Source organism: Gorilla gorilla, chromosome 2, assembly GCF_029281585.2.
Source record: "Gorilla gorilla gorilla isolate KB3781 chromosome 2, NHGRI_mGorGor1-v2.1_pri, whole genome shotgun sequence".
NCBI classification, from domain to species: Eukaryota; Metazoa; Chordata; class Mammalia; order Primates; family Hominidae; genus Gorilla; species Gorilla gorilla.
In genome coordinates this window covers 116694149-116714394 of record NC_086017.1, presented here as the reverse complement: position 1 = coordinate 116714394, position 20246 = coordinate 116694149, and the positions used below count along the sequence as shown (strand labels likewise).

Below are 20246 nucleotides of genomic sequence, written 5' to 3'. Positions count from 1 at the left end.
TTTGTGGAGCAGTTTAACTTATGTGATGGGGTGAGATTAAAATGAGTATGTGGATTATTTAAAAATTGTTCTAGAACTGTAACAACAATGAAAAGGAAGGGAGTTCTGTTAGCTTGAGGATTTGAACATCATTGAAATAACTCTCTGTGTGCGTGTGTGTGTGTATGTATGTGTGTGTGTGTGTGTGTGTGTGTATGTATGTCTGTGTGTGTGTGTGTGTATGTGTGCACGCACCATAGGAGAGGTTCAAAGATTGGTGGGAAAAAAAAAAGATTGATTGGAAAGGATGTGGTTAGGGAATGGCTTAAGATGCAAGGGAAAAAGAAATAGTTGAAGCAGTAGCATTCTAGATTAAACTGTGGGAGGGAAAGAGTAGGAACAAGTAGAAGGGTTAATCTTGGCGGATAAATGTAACTTCCACTTACACAGGAGGAAAGCAAGGGAATATACGGAGAAGTTTTGAGGGAATTTGTAAATTTTATATTGGGTTGTCAGGAAGTGATTTAAGGCATAATATTTATAATGTTTAAACCATGTTTTTAATTTTTGTATCATGAAATATGCAATATATGTATTTTAACTAGTCTTCTAGCAATTAAGTGGGTAAATAAGTAAAAAATTAAAATGGAAATCAGTTCTCATCTTTAATATTAAGTTCATCTTATTATACACTTGCTGTGACTTAAAGGATGCCACAGTGCTATTTTTATCTACTCTGCTTGGGCGTATATTAATAATATTACAATTTTACTAAAGTTTTTTGTTTTTTGTTTTTAAGTATTTGTAGGTTGCTAATTTTTTTCAAGTAATGAAAGACACATTTTGAAAATATCCAACACATTTTATAGGTTTTTAACATAGTTACATTTACATGATTTGTTGAGCTTATATTATCTTACAGTATCAATGAAAAAAGTATTAATAGTTATAATATTCTACCTGTTAAAAGATTTAAAAAAATATTAAAGCCCTATGTCTTTTCCTGAGAGCCTCTTGGGTTTGAAGAAACCAGAGGATTCCATGTCAGCTGACAGGAACACTGACCTGGGCTTAGCCTTATTTCCTGCTTTTCTGCACAGAACATTCCAGGCTTTTTAAGGGTTTTAGGCAGCATGAGTAACTTTATGAGCTAAAAGAACTTCTAAAAATCATGATCCTCAACAAACTGTTCAGTGCCCTTGGTCTAATTTTCATACCTTTGCAAAATCTGCAGGGATTTTGCCTTGTGATGGAATGTAAAATATGGAAGGGAGAAGAAATATTAAGAAGGAGATAGGGCTAACTATGTTCTGGACACAGTGCATAGCACTTTACATTTCCTCTTGTAAGAATTATAATATCCTAAGAGGTTTCCCGAAGAAGAACCCTGCCCAAGGTTGTAAAGCTAGTAAATGTTAGGGCCAGATCCTAGGTTTGCTTGATTCTAATGTCTGTGTTCACAGTATGAAGAGTGAAGCACACTGCTCCATGGAATAATATGATGCTTCCTTTTTCCAAAGGAAGTAAATCAAAAGGGCATTTCCCCTCCTCCACTTCCATATTTGATATTATCAAATTCTTCTCCAAATTTTGTACTGATTTTTAGGCAGCTTTATTCAATATAGTTGTGGATATGCTATTTGTAATATAATTTTCCTGAGAGGTTCGTCCTTACCTTGTTTGCTTCCTCCTCCTCTTCCTCCTTTCTGCCATCAAATATTAGTTGCACATCTACTATATGCAAAGTTCCATATTAGGTGATAGAGACCAATGAGAAAGACTGTTCTTCACCTTCAAGGAAGTTCCATTCTCATTTGGAAGAAAGAGAGTGAACAGAATACACAATTGATATTTTAATTACAACTAGTCAGTTCTTTAATGGTGCTTCTTAATGTCAATCTTCTGAAGACATCTTCGTGGAAAACCATAAAGGTCTTGGTAATTTTCTGTAAATTCAGCTGTGCTGGACTCATGATCAATTTTATATGCCAACTTTGTTCTGCCCAATGAATAATCTATTAAAAAAGTGTATTTTTATACTTTTTTACACTGTATATTTTTATACTTAGTAAAATACATTTTTATAATTTTTATATTTAGTAATTATTTGCTGCATTAAAATGGAAAGAACCCAAAGAACTCTTTGGTACCTGTTATTATAAAGAGAGAGATATATATATACTTTTAGGTAACTGTAATAAGAAACCTCTTCTAACATTTATAGGAGGAGGACAGGGCTTTCTCTTTTTTTTTTTCTGACACGGAGTCTCACTCTGTGGCCCAGGTTGGAGTGCTGGAGTGCAGTGGCGCGATCTCGGCTCACTGCAAGCTCCGTCTCCTGGGTTCACGCCATTCTCCTGCCTCAGCCTCCCAAGTACCTGGGACTGCAGGCGCCTGCCACCACACCCTGCTAATTTTGTTTTTGTATTTTTAGTAGAAACAGGGTTTCACCGTGTTAGCCAAGATGTTCTCAATCTCCTGACCTCGTGATCTGCTCGCCTCAGCCTCCCAAAGTGCTGGGATTACAGGCGTGAGCCACCGCGCCTAGCCCAGGGCTTTCTATATTGTTTTTAAGAATGAGGCAGTTCACTTGAGAGTATATGACTTGATTCAGTATAACTGAATGCTCCATGAAGTGAGGCATGCTTTATAATGAAAGTCTTATAGTATAGGCACAATTCCTTACTGTTGAAATTTTCATTTTATTTGGTAAAAGTTCTTTCCTATGTTTCACAGGCTGGTTTGAACCTTGTTTGCAAGGAATGTACTATCTGATCTAATACATTTTTATTACATTTTGGCTGGAAGTTTTAATTAAGGTGCAGTCAGAAAACTCTTTAAATGCAAGATTATTCCAAGAATAAGTAATGACTTTGAAAATTCTTATAGCATTAGTAAATCCTGTTTTTGTATTTGTGCTTTTGCTTTGATATGGTTGAATATATGTATCTAAATACATATTTATGTATTGGAATGCATAGCCAATATATTAATAATATATTTTTATTCATGTGAAACAATGCATGTACAGAGAGAGTCTCCTTAAATATTTCTAATACATTTAAGCAAATACAAAACTCAGTTGTATATTGGTATGGAGACAGTTCCTGATTCTCAAGTCCAGCTATCAGGGTTCTGAGCAGTAACCTTAGTTAGGTTCTAGTTCTGTATTTCAGTATTGACACGTCAAAAGGAATTGGTCCTGGTAATTTCCAAATTTTTTGAGTCAATGGCTATAGTGGAATTTTCAGCCTAATTCCAATAATAAACGTTTTGCCTTTTAGTTCAACAGAAAAGAGCAATATTGCTATCGAACCAATTCTTTTATGCACCAATCGGTGCCCTACAAAGTTCATCATTTTATAATGTGACTACAGATTTGTTCTTTGTCAAAGCTCTTCTGTGTTAGTACCAAGCTTCATTCTAGGAAGCAATTTAGGTATTTCTAGAAGAGGTGTAACCATTTGAATCTGAACTTGACCCTGGTGGTGAGCTTGATTTTCTCTCTAATATACTGCTTTTAGAAAAGCAATTTTTCTTTCCTGGCTTTTGCAGCTCCTTGCACATAGCAGGTATTCAATAAATATTTATTGAATGGAATTGAATTTGACCTGCTTAGAAGTCATAGTCCTGATGTAGGGTTATTCATTTTTGGCAGAAGCTGTCATAAATCACAGGGTTTAATAGTAATCCAACTGATGAACTGCGCATTCAGTGGCATACAGTAGTTTAGCATTGTATGTTGCACTTTCCCAAGTGCAAATTTAGAAAACAGTTTAGCCTATAGGGCCTTGATGAACTGACTCTGGCCTATTTCAGATCTCTCGTACTACTCACTCACAGCCTTCCTTCCTATGCTCTGACCTTTTAGAATAACTGCATTTACTTCTCTCTTAACATGCTTGCTCTCTCATGTCTCTTAAGCCTTAGCACACTCCTTTGCCTAGAATACTCCTTTTGGCAAATTTAAGTATGTATTTCCTGACACTCTTATGTGGAGATGAGTGAGCTGCTGCTTTTCTCCTGTAGCAGTTTGTACTTGCCTCCATCATAGCACTAAATTCTCCTGTAATTCTTTTCCTAAGCCACCAGTCTTTCCCAGTAGACAGCTGCTTGAGGGCAGGTGTGTGGTTTATTCCTTTCTGTGTTCCCTAGAGCCTGAAACAATGCCTGCCACATAAATGTTTGTTGAATTAACAAATGGGTCCTGAAGTTTATGTAAATTTGCAAATGGAATAAAATAAAAATGTAAATGAGTTTAGCAGGGATCATTAATTATATGCCTAATTTTAATTAAATTGTGATATAGTTAGAAAGATCAGCCCGATATTCAGAAGATAAAAGCTCTTGTATTGGATTAATGATATTTTAATGGTCCCTTAATCTTTCTAGTTCTTAGTTTTTTTAAATCTGGAAATGAATGGATTGGGTGGAATCTTTACTAAGATCCCTTAGAGCAAGAATTACATTGCTCTTAAGTTAATTATAGAGAACTACGTCTCTTCTGCCAGACTCTTTGCATCTCTTTGAATCAGGAAGTATGTTCTAGTCATCTATAATTTCCTAGCTCTAAGCTCAGTACCTGGCATATAGTAGTTCAAACAATTTCCACCTGATAAAGCAATAAATTCCCGCATGGAATTACAGTTTTAAATAAAGCAAATGAGAAAAAAGTTCAGATAAAGAATAGTGAATTAAATATTTGTAAAACATAAACGTTTCTATCAAAGAATATTTATGTGGAATGTCTGGAAAAAAATACCTGACAGAAGTTTTGTATGTATCAGTTAAAAAGTTCTCTAGTAGAGGAAATGAATTTGAAGCTGCCTGGTCCCCAAACTAGAAGAAAATAGTGTATCAGTCTGTGACATGTTACACCAAGTTTTATGTTGCTGAAATTGAACTATGCTTGCTGTACAATGTTGGTGGCAATATTCTTGGTATTTATGTATACTTGTGATAGTATTTTTGGTTTAAATAATTTAAAAACCATATTCTTTTTCAAGCAGGATTTGTTAAATAATTGGCATATTTGGGACTTAATCTTTAGGGCAGAATGAACTCTGATTATACTAACGTATCACATATTAAAAAGGGGGTAAAAAAAGCTCTGTCAGCCATTTTCGCTATACTTTGTAAAGATTTGCTGTTATTTAGTAAATGAGATGACATCTTACCTTTCCAGGGACTTTCTTGGAGATAAAAATACTATTATTACTTTTTAACTAAGCCTATACCTTTGGATTATTAATTTGAATACTTGATACTTTAGAGTTCAATTGTAAAAATAAAGGAAATAATACAATCAAACTATTTGTGAAAAAAAAATAGCAGTCAACCAATCCATTAATTTGTTGGTTATATACTCAGCAATTCTGCTTTAAGGCATTGTTTACAAAGAGGAAGAATATAAGATCATGCCCTGGGTTAATGTGAAAAACATCTTAAATTAGAGGCTGTTGGTTGGAAATTTGAACCAGATTTTTCTCTCCATCTACTCCCCCTGAAAAAAACCCTGATCCCCAGTGATTTCTTTTTTTTCTTTTTCTTTTCTTTTCTTTGTTTTTTTTTTTTGAGATGGCGTCTTGCTTTCTTGTTCAGGCTGAGTGCAGTGATGTGATCTCAGCTCACTGCAACCTCTGCCTCCCGGGTTCAAGTGATTCTCCTGCCTCAGCCTCCTTAGTAGCTGGGATTACAGGCACCTGCCACCACGCCCAGCTAATTTTTGTATTTTTAGTAGAGACAGGGTTTCACCATGTTGGCCAGGCTGGTCTCGAACTCCTGACCTCATCATCTGCCTGCCTCGGCCTCCCAAAGTGCTGGGATTACAGGTGTGAGCCACTGCGCCTGGCCAATTTCTTTAAGAAAGTAAGTGTGATAGTGTGTATAAGAGTACTCTTTAAATTTGTTGATTCCTTGATTTATTATGTTCGTTATGCTTGAAGTTATTATAGTTCGATTGTTTATTTGTCCCAGGCACTTTTATGGGTGCCCAGAGGCAGATCCATGTTTTATGCCCCCTGAAACTTATATAATTTGGAAGAATCTTTCTAAATATAAAGAATACGAAAGTACAAACATCAAATTGTTTATGAAAGTGAATTTTTTTTAGAATGAGAAAAATCCACAAAGCACTATAATTTTTAAAAAGCCGGTATATCTACAAGTGATTAGAGAAATAATCTAGACTAGTTTTTGGCTCTGTACATTTTATACTTTGATTATCTTCCGTTACCACATATACTTCCAGTTTTGGGTGCCATGAAACACATTGAAATTGCCAGATTTGAATTGGATTTCACTGTTCCCATGGTAGGCTAGTCAGCATTGTGGGCGCCTCAGGTATTTCTAAAACCATCTTTTAAAAAAAGTTCTATTACAGATTTTAAAAATATTGTATTTATTTAAGGTGTATAACATGATGCTTTGATATATATACACATAGTGAAATGGTTACTACATCAAATAAATTAACATATCCTTCACATTCCATAATTACCTTTCTGTGGTAAGACCATTTAAACTCTGTTCTCTTAGCAAATTTTCAGAATACAGTATTATTAGCTATAGGCCTCATGCTGTACATTAGATCTCCAGTATTAATTATCCTACATAACTGCAAATTTGTACTCTTTGACCTTCTTCTCTCCATTTCTTCCCCTCCCCATCCCTGGGGCCCACCCACTGTTCTACCCTCTGTTTCTTTGTTGCTTAACTCCTTCTTTTAAGATTTTGCATATGAAAATGAGATCATATATTAATAGTATATTCTTTCTTTGCCTGCCTTATTTCAGTTTCACTGGGATTGCTGACGGTAATTAAACCATTTTACAGGAGTGACTGTATGCCTCACATATACCTTCCACTAAACCCAAAGTAAATGTGTCTTCAATTCAAATTTCCATTAGCCAGATTCCAAAAATACCCACAGCCACTCCAGTGCCACCCAACAGGAGGCTTTAGCCAATTATGTTTAAGATATTATACTCTTAGGCCGGGTACGGTGGCGCACACCTGTAATCCCAGCACTTTGGGAGGCCGAGTTGGGTGGATCACAAGGTCAGGAGTTTGAGACCAGCCTGACAAAGACGGTGAAATCCCGTCTCTACTAAAAATATAAAAATTAGCCAGGTGCGGTGGCAGGCACCTGTAATCCCAGCTACTTGGGAGGCTGAGGCAGGAGAATCACTTGAACCTGGGAGGCAGAGGTTGCAGTGAGCTGAGATCGTGTCACTACACTCCAGCCTGGGTGACAGAATGAGACTCTGTCTTAAAAAAACAATAAAATAAAATAAGATATACTCTTGACAATTTTACAAAAAAAAAATACAACGAGGGCCTTAGAGCCATGTATCTTTATGATCTTTATGTGAACATTTAACCTTTTGTAAGAGTGCTGTCCCATTACACTATATAATGCTATTGTGCAATTCTCAATTATTTCATTTGAAAGTTATTTATGTAAAGAGTTGATTGTGCCCTTTCTGGAGGTATAAGAATGTGGTGGACTAACTTACTCTTGGCTAAATCACATGAACATGTAGAAGTGAATACATTAGTTGGATTACTACCTTCTCTGGCCGGCAGAAGGTACTTTCAGTTCTGCAGGCAGCCCCTGAACGCCCCAGTGGTTGGGCAGCACCTGTGATGGGATGACTGAACCGTTATATGCCACATGTTTATAGGCGTGGTAGACAGTATGGGGAGGTGGAAAAGACTGGTTCTGACCTGACACACATTTACTACTTAATAACTCAGTTATTCAAATTGCACCTCTTTGTTTTATTGTCCTCGGGGTTCAGAACAGTACACCAAAACGCTAATTAACAAACTATGAGACAGCAACAGCTGGGAATTCAATGTAGTAAAATAACATATAAATGTGAGACATTGGTTGTCAACAGAAAATGCCCATTTCCTCATTTTTATTTAAAAAAAAGACTATCAGTGATATACAGTGATTAGCATACTGGAGTTCTTTTAAGCTATGCACAATGAGGGATCTTAGAATTAAACTTTAGAGGTTCAAAATAAGGATATGATATAGAAAAGATTGAATGGTAGGAGAACAGAATAGGATTTATTTATATTATGACAAATGTGACTATTTATCAGTTAATAAATTGGAGATAGTAAGTTAAGATCATTATTTATATTATGGAAAAATGAAGAAATAGGACGTGGTTCTATAACTTTTTAATTTTTCTGTGAAATAAAATATTATGATTTATTTTATTTTTATCTTTGTTTTTAGGTAAGACTGTGCCAAAATCCCAAACTTCAGTTGAAAAATAGCCCACCATATATACTTGATATTTTGCCTGATACATATCAGCATTTACGACTTATATTGAGTAAATATGATGACAACCAGAAACTTGCCCAACTCAGTGAGAATGAGTACTTTAAAATCTACATTGATAGCCTTATGAAAAAGTCAAAACGGGCAATAAGACTCTTTAAAGAAGGCAAGGAGAGAATGTATGAAGAACAGTCACAGGACAGGTAAGAAGAATATTTCAGATGTTTTGGTGTAAAGGTAATTTATGTTGCTTTTTACTTAATAGTTAACCTAAACGTCACCATGTAATTGTTTTGGGGTAAGTGTGAGTCACTTTGTATATAGTCATGTGATACTTAGCGATAGGGATACTTTACAAGAAATGCATTTTTAGACAATTTCATTGTTGTGTGGACATGATAGAGTGTACTTACACAGAGCTAGATGGTATTACCTACCGCACACCTAGGCTGTATGATGTAGCCTATTGCTCCTAGGCTGCAAATCTATACAGTATGTTACTGTACTGAATACTGTGGGCAGTTGTAACACAATGGTAAGTATGTGTGTATCTAAATATACCTAAACATAGAAAAGGTATGGTAAAAATACTGTATAAAAGGCCGGGCATGGTGGGTCATGCCTGTAATCCCAGCACTTTGGGAGGCTGAGGTGGGCAGATCACTTGAGGTCGGGAGTTCGAGACCAGCCTGACTAACATGGAGAAACCCTGTCTCTACTAAAAATACAAAATTAGCCTGGCGTGGTGGCACACGCCTGTAATCCCAGCTACTCGGGAGGCTGAGGCAGGAGAATCGCTTGAACCCAGGAGGTGGAGGTTGTGGTGAGCCGAGATTGCGCCATTGCACTCCAGCCTGGACAACAAGAGCGAAACTGTCTCAAGAAAAAAAAAATACTGTATAAAAGATAAAAATGGATAACCTGTAATAACCTGTATACCATGCATGGAGCTTGCCAGACTGGAAGTTGCTCTGCAAGTGAGTGAGTGAATGGTGAGTGAATGTGAAGGCCTAGGGCTGTTACTGTACACTACTGCAGACTTCAGAAACATTGTACACTTAGGCTACACTAAATTTATAAAAAAAATTTCTTTTCCAATATGAACAGCCTACTGTCACATATAAACTTGATAAATTTTTATTTTTTTTTAACTTTTTGACTCTGGTATTAACAATTAGCTTAACAAAAATATTTTCTTTCTATATTATCCTATAAGCTTTAAAAAATGTTAAAAAATTAAGTTTTTAAAAAAATTTTATAAACTTTTTTGTTAAAAACTAAGACACAAACACACACATTAGCCTAGGCCTGCACACTGTCAGGATCATCAATATTATTGTCTTCCACCTCTACATCTTATTCCACTGGAAGGTCACACAATATGTAACTTTTTCAGATTGGCTTCTTTCACCTAACAATTTGCATTTTAGCATGGAGCAATAACATGCATGGAGCTATCATCTGTGATAACAGTGCCTTCAGGAATACCTCCTGAAGGGCCTGCCTGAGGCCGTTTTACTGTTAGCTATTTTTTAATAAGTAGAAGGAATACCCTATAAAATAATGTTAAAAAGTTTATAGTATAGTAAATACATCAACTAGTAATATAGTCACTTATTATAATATCATTATCAAGTATTATGTGTTATGCATAATTGTATGTGCTATGCTTTTATGTGACTGGTGGCACAGTAGATTTGTTAACACCAGCATCACCACAAACATGTAATATATTGCACTATGACCTTGTGATGACTATGACATCACTAGGTGATAGGAATTTTTCAGTTCCATTATAATCTTATGAAAGCACTAACATAAATGCAGTCTGTCATTAACTGAAATGTCCTTGACTGAAATGTCATTACGGGGTTCATGACTGTATTTGCTTTTAACATTAATAGGTTTATGTGAATTTACTTATGATAGTAGCTAGTTCATGATACAGTATTCTCAATGTTTTAGTAGACTTTATTTTCAGAGTCATTTTAGGTTTACAGGAAAATTATTCAGAAATTACAGTTCCCATAAATCTCCTCTGCCCAAGCAGTTTCTCCTGTTCACATCTTGCATTGGTGTAGTGTGTTATAGTTGATAAACTATTGTTGATACATTATTATTAACTGAAGCCTAGAGTTTACATTAGGGTCCACTTTTTGTGTTGTGCTGTTCTATGCTCCATAAATGCATAATGTAATGTATCCACCATTACAGTGTTATATATAATTGTTTCACTGCCCTAAAAATGCCCCGTGATCTACTTACTGTCTCACTTCCCCCCCTGAACCCATGGCAACTGCTGATCTTTTTACTGTCTGTGCAGTTTTGCCTTCTCCACAGTGTTACATAGTTGGACTCACACAATATGTAACTTTTTCAGATTGGCTTCTGTCACCTAACAATTTGCATTTTAGGTTCCTCCATGTCTTTTCATAACTTGGTAGCTCATTTCTTTATGCCACTGAATAATACTCCATTGTGTGGTTGTATCACAGTTTGGTTTTTCACTCGCACCTTGAAGTACATCTCGGTTGCTTCCATTTTTTGGGTAATCATGTATAAAGTTGCAATAAATATTTGTGTGTAGGTATTAATGTGGATTTAGGCTTTTAACTCATTTGGGTAAAATACCTAGCAAGATTGCTAGATTTTCAGGGTATGCATAAGTTTAGAAAGCACATAAGAAACTTTAAAGAAAGTTTGTAAGAAACTCCTTGACTGGTTCCAAAGTGGCTCTACCCTCTTTCATTCCCACCAGCAACGAATGACAGTTCTTGGTGCTCCACATCCACACCAGAATTTGGTATTGGAGACAAGTGTTTTGAAGACATAGTTTGATTGAATCTGCGGATGTGGTAGATGTGGGTGGGAGATGTAACTTCCATCTGTGTATTTTGACTTAAGTGAGAAACTGAACTGGGCTGGCAAAGACTGAATTGACATCAACCAAATCCTAATTTTATAGCCAGGATTCTTCATTTAGATATCCTCATTCAAGTTTATTGTTTGGCCATTCTAATGTTAAATTTCAGGATCTATCTTAAACAAAATAAAGAAAATGATAGAGTTTTCCATTTCTGGGCTATTTTAAATATATATGGAATATTCATGATAGTGATAGTTTATTTAGATTTCCAAATTGGAAAACCAATATTAATGAAAATATATAGTGTCTTAACATGTTAGTTAAATTTTAGTGTGAGACTCTTAACCTCTCTGTATTTAGTTTTCTGACATAGGAAAACCTTTAAGAAACCTCTAATATTTCTTTCAGGTCAGAAAAACTGGCCTCATAGGGTTGTAAAATAGAAAATTCAGTTATGGAGGTATGTGAACTCTAAATTTTCTATGAATACTGGCCAAATACCCATAACAAGTAAAACCATCAAATTCAAACATAAAAAACCCTCTTCCAGATGTAAAATGGCATAATTATATATTTATAATTTATAATTTTCTCTCTCAATTAGAGATGAACCCAAACATACTTGTAGACGTCTAACCAATTATGTAACTTTGGGCTTGTCACTTAATATTCTTGGGCCACAGTTTATTCATCTTGAGGGTGGTGAATCTTCCAGTTGCCTTTTAGCATTAATTAATGCTTTAAAATTCTCCAGGAATAACAAGAGGAATTTGAATTGCCACAGTGTGACAGAAGTAAGGTAGAGAAATATTATAGTGATTGTTTATTCTTGTACACTTTTCAAGAAGTGCTAACATCTTGGGAAGCCAGATATTTATGTTAAATTTTTATTTTTCACATTGTATTTCTGCCATTGACCTAATAAAACTAAGTTCTTTACAAATGTCTTTATAATTCTTTTTTCAAATTTAGTAGTTTTGAAATTCTTCCTGATCCAGCCAAGTCATCCATTAAATTTTACTCTTTAGGGTATCAGTACATTGACAAGGCATATAACTCCTTTGACTAGGAATTTGAGTGGATACAGTGTTTTAATTGGATGTAATCATATATGATGTGGTAAACTTGTATCCCACTTTTACATCTTCTGTGGAAACTTGAAACATTTTCTAACTCAGTAGATGTTTTATAATTTCCATTTGATAATTTTGATAGTTTTGCTTATGTGGAAACATTTCATGGGAGACATTTAAGTTTTGATTGATAATGTATAGATTCCCATAGATTTTGATAGCTCTCATAATGCTGACTATTCACAATGAGGTCACTCATTCTGTGTGTTCTTGCCTGCATTTTAAGTGTCCAAGTGAATTTTGTTCACTGTCCTAAATGCAACCCTAAGACAAAATTTATTGGTTTCTATGCTGATATAGCATATCCTTAATTGGATATTACTGTTATCCTTGTTCTGTTTACTGACAGTGTTCTGTGGCCAGCTGTGTTTATGCAGAATTTACATTTGATAAATGTTTCATAACAATTCATAATAATGTACCGTTCTTGGTACACCGTAACAGGCACATAAACTTTCGAACTGTGTTTCTTTTTCTAGTAATATATTTGGACACATTCACTTCTAGGTTCCCTTAGGATTCCAAATGCAAACTGAGTCTAAAATGTGCCATTGCACACAGAGCTCTGAGGCATTTTGCTCTACAGAAGAGTCTTCTTAGCATGTTTTCATTTACAGAGTGGCCTCATTGTGAATAGTCAGCATTGTGAGATCTATTGATCTATGAAAACCTATACATTACCAATCAGAACTTAAAAGTCTCCCATGAAATGTTTCTACATAAGCAAAACAATCAAAGGTAGTTAGGCAACAAAGTATATGGTTTAGTAGAATGACTCCACCTAATCGGTATGACAACGCTGGTTACTGGGAATATTATAAATTCACTACAGAATTGTTTCTTTGATTCTGTAAGTAGCTCACTAGGGACATTACTATAATTGAGCTAAAAATGAAGGACAGTAATAGTAGAAACAGTAATTTGGAGTTAATTGACTTAATCAGTATTGCTTCATGTGATTCTGCCCGCTTTATTGAAGAAATTGTGCTGGATGAGTACATGAATCAAGATGCATATTTTAATGTTCCTGCACCTCTGTTGTGTCAACAATAAATGCGGATTGTTATAAATTTAAGGGGAGATGAGAAAAAATTTAGGTGTCAATTCTGAACTGATTGCTTTGTAAAATTTTAGTTGATTGTTAATGATGAATGAGTAGCCCAAATTTTAAAGCAATTTTATATAAATGTAATAAATAGAAAGATAAAGAAGTAAATGGCATTCAATACATTTCCTAGTTACTTAGGTCCTGTGTAGAAGGAGAGAGGTAGAAATTATAGTCACATAATTGTATATGCTACTGAAATAGATATTTAGGGCACAGTGAAAGTCTTTTGCCTTGAGAGTAGATAATGATTTCTAGTAGAGAAAAGGCATGAGCAGGCTGCATGCCTCCCCCGACTGATACAGTAAACCTTCATCTTTTATATCATTTTTCCCAAATTGTTGTTGTTGCTGGTGTTCTGTTGTTTTGTTCTTTTTCTTTCTTTCTCTTTTCCTGCAAACAGTTCAATGTCACACTGAGTTGGTGCTACTCCAGCTGGGTGTCTAAACCATTCTCAGCTGACATTTCTGGGAAGAGTAATTCAGTGATTTCTGGCAAGCATAAAGCTTGCATATGTATGTGTGTGTATGTGTGGAGAGAGGGTAAAGAACATGTGGAGAAGTCTGTAGTTTGAAGCACAGAGAAAAGGAGAAACTCTAAGTATTATATTACTTAAAGTTTTAGTGGCACAAGTAAAAATGGATGTGAAGGTTGTCATTGCTAACAAATGTATAATTGATAGGAGGCATTTCTATGATTTGGCTGGCAGTTTCATCAGTTAACCATTTTAATAGTAAAATTTATTTCTTTTGAAAAGTGTGTATTAATCAGCTGCTCTGCAAGGTCTGGTGTTGGCCACTGTGTTTTTTAAAACATTCAGATGATGGCCGAAGGATACTGAGATTTTCCCTATTTTTGAACTGCTTGAGTGAGCCAGGGTGCTACAACCCATTTTCCCCTCCTACACACTGCTAGACAACCACTGGAAAAAAAAGTCAACTGAGGTGGAAAAAATAGCTCTGCCTTTGATAGACTGTGAAGAAAATAAAGATTAACAAAAGCTCTGGCCAGAGAGGAAAACATAGATGTTGCCTTAACATTAACATTAATGTCATTTCAGAGCCTTTGAATCATGCCTTAATAACCAGTGCTGTAGAAAAAATAAATGACAAAATGGGGTGTGTGTGTGTGTGTGTGTGTGTGTGTGTGTGGTGGAGGGTTACATGTTCTGTAGTTAAAAAAAGTATTTGACATAGAAAAATTAGCTCTAGAAGAAGCTAGCCTGTATTTAAAATGCTTGAGGAGCATCAGGCAGAAATATTTTTCTCCATTGACTGTTTGGCTAAACAAAGAATAATTTGTAATCTGCTCCATTAATAAAGTGCCTTTCCCCTTAAAGGACTACAGATCACTATGCTTGCTGTTTCTACTTGTGTTGGTTATTTACAAGATAGTGTACCAAAAAACATTTTGCAACTGGTACATTGAAGATACATGGTTAAAAGTTGAATCAAAAGCAACAGCAGCCACAATAATAACAAGAGCAACAACAAAACAAAAGCTGCAAACAAACCTACTTTCTTTCCTTATATTACTGTATGACATCATTGCTTTGAGTAAAGAATAAAGTAGTATTAATTTAAATGCTTAAATTTATATTTATACAAATGTTGATGACATGGTCATTGAAATAGTTTTGCAAGTCCTCATAGGTTTTCAGTTTACCATATAAAGAGATTGATCTGTATGTGTAATTTGTGCTTTAAGTGGTAGTTTTAATAGTTACTGGACCTCACAGTTTAATGGTCATGTTTATAATGCTACATCAATTACCACATTTTCTCATAGTCAGCTCTGTATATTGTGAGAAGAAAATGAAAAAAGTGCTGTTTAACTAAGTACAGGAATGTGGAGCCAGGAAATCTCATGCTCTGATGCCATTTCTGCTCCCAGTGTTCTTTGTAACTTTGGTTGGCTTCCTGACTCCAATTTACATTTTTTCAGTTATTAAATTATTTTCTGGTTATTCATAACATTTTCACCTCAGACATTTCAATATCACAAATGAAAATTAAGTTGTTTCAGACTAAATGCTACTGTTGCTACCTCAGTCTGTTAATTTTTCAACTTTAGTAGTAGTTTCTATAGTAAAGATATTGTTTTTGTTATTATAACAATTATTTGCAAGAGAATCTTAAGAAGGTTTGTCTTTTATAAATAAATTATACTATATTGGATATCTATGAAGTATGTAATGATACATGAAAGGGAATGGCTTATATTCATCATTAAAATAATTTTACATTTAAAAAATTAACCTAGTTTTTCTGTTTCTCCTTTTTTTGTTTACTAATGGTGAAAATTGCAATTATTTTGAATTTGATGAGGACAAAGGACAAATTGCAAGTAGAAAATATTTCTAAATAAATCAAAATAGGCAACTAATTTCTTTTGAACACAAGTATTTTGATATAAACATATACATTTGCTCATTTTTTCTATATTTGTTTGCATTCAAGGCATTTTTTCCTTTTAAATGGGAAACTAGAGGAATGAAAATATGAATTTTTGATACTTCAAAATAATAATTTTTATCTTGGATTCAGAAGACAAATAGTAATCAATCTCTTATGTAGAAGTATGTCTGCCAGATAGGAAGTAGAATTTGCTTTAGAAAGCTTGAAAAATCTTCTGAGATTGATTTATTGTAAATGAATAAAAAGTTTATTTTATCTTGATGAGAATGTTTTTATGCATATTTCAAGCATCTGAGTGGTGTGAATAGACTTTTCTAAAGTTTGGAAATGAAGGGGCTCATTTCTTTAACACACCATGAAAGTAGAGGCCACAAGAAAGTTATTTAGACAAATGTTTTGAAAGTTAAACAAAGGGAGTCTGTTAGGGGAGGCAGGTGAGAGCTTGCAGAATCTTTGACTGTTAAGGACTTTATGGCCCTGTGTATTTGGCTAACTGCACCCCTGCTGCTTAGCTAGCTAGATACAATGTAATTTTCTTGTTGATTTTTCAATGAAAAGTGAAAGTGTTTTTTTTTTTTTTTTAATAGCAGTTTCCTCTCTAGGGTATATTTTACAAAATACAAAAGAAAACGAAATTATTCAGATGTAATTAAAATGAATTCCACCATTAGCTTTTTAAATTTTAATAAAATGCTTACTTGTAATACATTTATTTGCTATTTATTTCATTTATTTAGTTTAGTTTTTTTTTTTTTTTCTAAGCCCCATGTTAATACTGTTCAGCCCCCAACTCCTGGTTTCTTAGTAACTAAAACTTATTGCAAGTATTTTAATTTCTTCTAAATCAGCTTATATATTATGCACATATGATAGTTGGATATTAAAATTGAGGACTTTTTCCCCCCACAGATGAGCATTTGTTAAATGTTTATATATTCCTGAGAATGATACCAATTATTATATATATTAAGCAAACTCACAAGACTCAAGTGAACTTGGCTTTGCAGTGGAATACCTTTTATGTTTTTCAGTCTTAGGTAGCTTATTAAAATTGATGTTTTCCTTTCAGTAAATATCTGGTGACATTAAAATTTGATAATTAAAATCCAGAAGCACTCAAGAAAGAATGCCTGCTTTTAGTTTCATAATAACAATACTCCCACCAAGAAAGTTGATGAATGATGTCTTTCAAGTGGCAGAGTTGTTATTTAGTTAGAGAAAGCTCCTTTGGCAGTTTCTTACAAAACTAAATTAAAGTTTGTTTATAAAACAGACAAGCTACAGTGATAATCCTATAGCCTCAAGAATGCTTGGAAATCTAGCCCAAGAAGAGTCTTGTTTTTCAGTGATTTAACAAAGAAGTGGAGTTTCCAAGAATCCAAACAGATTAGCATTCAGTGCTAATTGGGTAGGGTGTAAAATAGTATTCATGTCTGGTTGTTTTGATGTGAAGTACTTCATAACCATTTCGTTTTCTAAATCTTTTAAAAATATTAATCTTTTGTCTCTTCCGATTTATTGTTTGAGCATGAGTTTTTGTTTGAGGATACATGTATACATCAATGGTTCATAGATGTGCTGTAAACAGCAAGACACACAAGATCATTACAAAAAGTGCCCTTTATAGATTAAAATAATAAAGAGAGATTGAGGCTCTGTTGTTCAGTGGAAACATTGAAGAACAAATTAAACTGAAAGATAATTTAGATGTTCTGTTGAAATGTATTACTTTGAACATCTGATCATGTGATTATAATATACCACTTTCACATATAATCACAAATGTGTGACTGTATTTGTTTCTTTGGGCTGCGGTAACGAAGTACCACATACTGGGTGGCTTAAACGAGAGAAATTTATTCTCTCACATTTCTGGAGGCAAGAAATCTGAAATCAGGGTGTCAGCCAGCAGGGCCTTGCCCCCTCAGAACCCTCTATAATAGGTAATTTCTTTGTCTGCCTCAGTTTCTGGTAGCTCCAGGCATTCCTTAGCTTATGGCAGCGTAAGTCTGTTCTCTGCTCTGTCATCACACAGTGTTCTCTGTGTATGTACATGTGTGTCCAAATTTCCCTCTTACAAAAACACCAGTGATTTTGGATCAGAGCCTACCCTTGTGACCCCATCTTGACTTCATTACAGCTGCAAAGATGCTATTTTGAAACAAGGTCATATTGACAGGTAGGATTGAGGTTAGAATTTAAACATATCTTTTTAGGGGACACCATTCAGTCCCTAACGGTGACCAAATATGGCAGTGTACATTTATACTAAGGAGGGGAAGAAAGTTGAAACTCATTAGAACATGTCATGGAGGTTTGAAAATTAATAGATTTTCAATAGATTAATATTATAATCTATTGGATTATAATATTAATAGATTATATTAGATTAATATAATAGAATTGGATTAATAGAATATAATAGCAAACAAAATTACTTGTAATTATTTTTTGTAAAGGTCTGTAGCTGAAATAAGTTTTTTTCAGGTGTGTAATGCATGGTTAATTTATGCATTACTTTTTATAAATATATTGGAAAACATGGTGTATTCTACATTTCCCAATAATACATTTTTGTATTTATTGATATAATTGAATTTGTAAGTGCCTTTTTATAACATTCTTACTGATTTTAATGTATAAAGTGCCATCTCTCTTTAGTAATTATTAATAATACAAATATGTACATTTAATTTACATTTATAATATTAATAGCCCTGGTTATTTCTTAACAATCCCTGTTTTCTTTAATTTTGTGATAATCTCTGGAGGATTAATTAGAATAATTATAACTTATTAAATCTGTTTATAAAGTTTTCCCTGTTGCACATAGAAAATAAATAATTGGGAAGTGTTTTCCATGTTGGTGACAAAGAGAAGGCAACACCACATTCATTTTGTCTTTAATATTAAAATATGAAGTATTAAACATGATTTCAATTCAAATTTTAGGAAATCAATTTGAGGATTTTAGTTTAAACAAGAGTAAATGATTGTTTCCGAAAGTGGCATGTTGAATGGTTTAAACCATGGGTCAGCAAACTGTACAGAGCCAGATAGTAAATATTTTAGACTTTGCCAGATGGTCTCTGGCAATTAGTCAGCGTTGCCTCTGTACTAGGAAAGCAGACATAGACAGTCTGTAAATTAATTGACATGGCTGTATTTTGATAAAAATTTATTTACAAAAATGAGCCAGACCAAATTTGACCATTGGGTGGTCCTTCGCCAACCCTTGGCTTAAAGTACCTATCTAATTTTTGGAGAGTAAAATTTTAAAACTATTTTATCAACACCAATCCATCATATAAGTTGCATTATATGTAAGTTTCATCAACACAGACTGAGTATATAAGTTGGCTAAAAGTAACAATACCCATCTAACAATACAATGCTGTCAGAGACCCAGGCTCTTTCTGGCTTATTGTAATTCATTTCCTTAGCATGTGGGTTTTATCTTCATTCTGTTCCCTTCACAGTTGTAGAATTCCTGTTGCAGCTTCATTTTTTAAAGACACAAGGCAGGAAAGGGGAAGAGCAACTCCACACGTGTCTGTCTTCTTATCTTGGATTGCAAAGCTGTCCCAGTACTTTACCACCTACTTGCTTCTCTAGCAGATTCTCTTCCATATTATTTAAGCCACTGGGTCACTCCAGGTTACAAAGGTAGCGGTATATTGAAACTTTGAAATTTCAGCCTCCATAGTAAAGAAGGGCAAGGGAGAAACGGTGTTTGTTTAGTCAGTCTAAATTGTCAAAAGAGATAGCCAGATATCTCTTTTTGAGAGATAAACAGACACTCTTCACTTAAACATGGTATAACTTGGCTTTAAGGCATATTTCTTTAAAAATATATTGTCAAGGACTGTGAAGAGCCTGAAGCTACTTTGCCATACTTTCAGGGCTAGCAGAAGACAGGAGAATATTTGGTCAGGGAAAATGAACCATTTATTAGTCACAGAGGGACAGCATTAGGCAAGGGGTCATCACTTGTGCCAGGTAACCAACCCTCAGTTTCTACAGGACAGTATAAAGGGCAGGAGACACCTGCATGTGCAGTGGCTGGCATTACAGACGAATCCCAAGCCTAAGGACCCTGAATTTTTATAATGGACAGTAAACCTGCCTGACTCTTGCCCTGGAAGGAGACATTATCTTTATTGAACTGGACTGTAAGCCTCTTTTTTTTTTTCTCCAGAGGAAAACACTGTCCCTATTATCTAAGGCTGTTTGATACACAAATGTTCCTGAAAGGATAATTTGAAAGGCTGGCAGTATCTGGTTGCAAGACATGAAAAAATGTGAGAGACCTATAGATACTTCTCCCCAAAATATTTATGTTCTGTTCTTTCTTAAAAACCATAGTGTATCTCATGTTCTCAGTTTTGAATGCTACTTAAGAGTAAGGATATTGATTCTATTTTGGATTATTGGTAAGCTTAAA

General features: G+C 34.5%; 1 protein-coding gene across 18 annotated transcripts in view; it reads left to right on the top strand.

Annotated features, from left to right (window-relative positions):
* Positions 1–20246, top strand: part of CBLB (Cbl proto-oncogene B) — a 211710-nt gene that overhangs the window by 7779 nt on the left and 183685 nt on the right. For all 18 annotated transcript variants that reach the window (XR_010132892.1, XR_010132893.1, XM_063703996.1 and 15 more), the window contains exon 3: positions 8234–8484. Coding sequence is in view for 16 of the 18 variants with exons in the window: in XM_063703996.1 (XP_063560066.1) it covers positions 8234–8484 (251 nt within the window). In the remaining 2 variants the exon portion in view is untranslated. The remainder of the gene's footprint in view (positions 1–8233; positions 8485–20246) is intronic.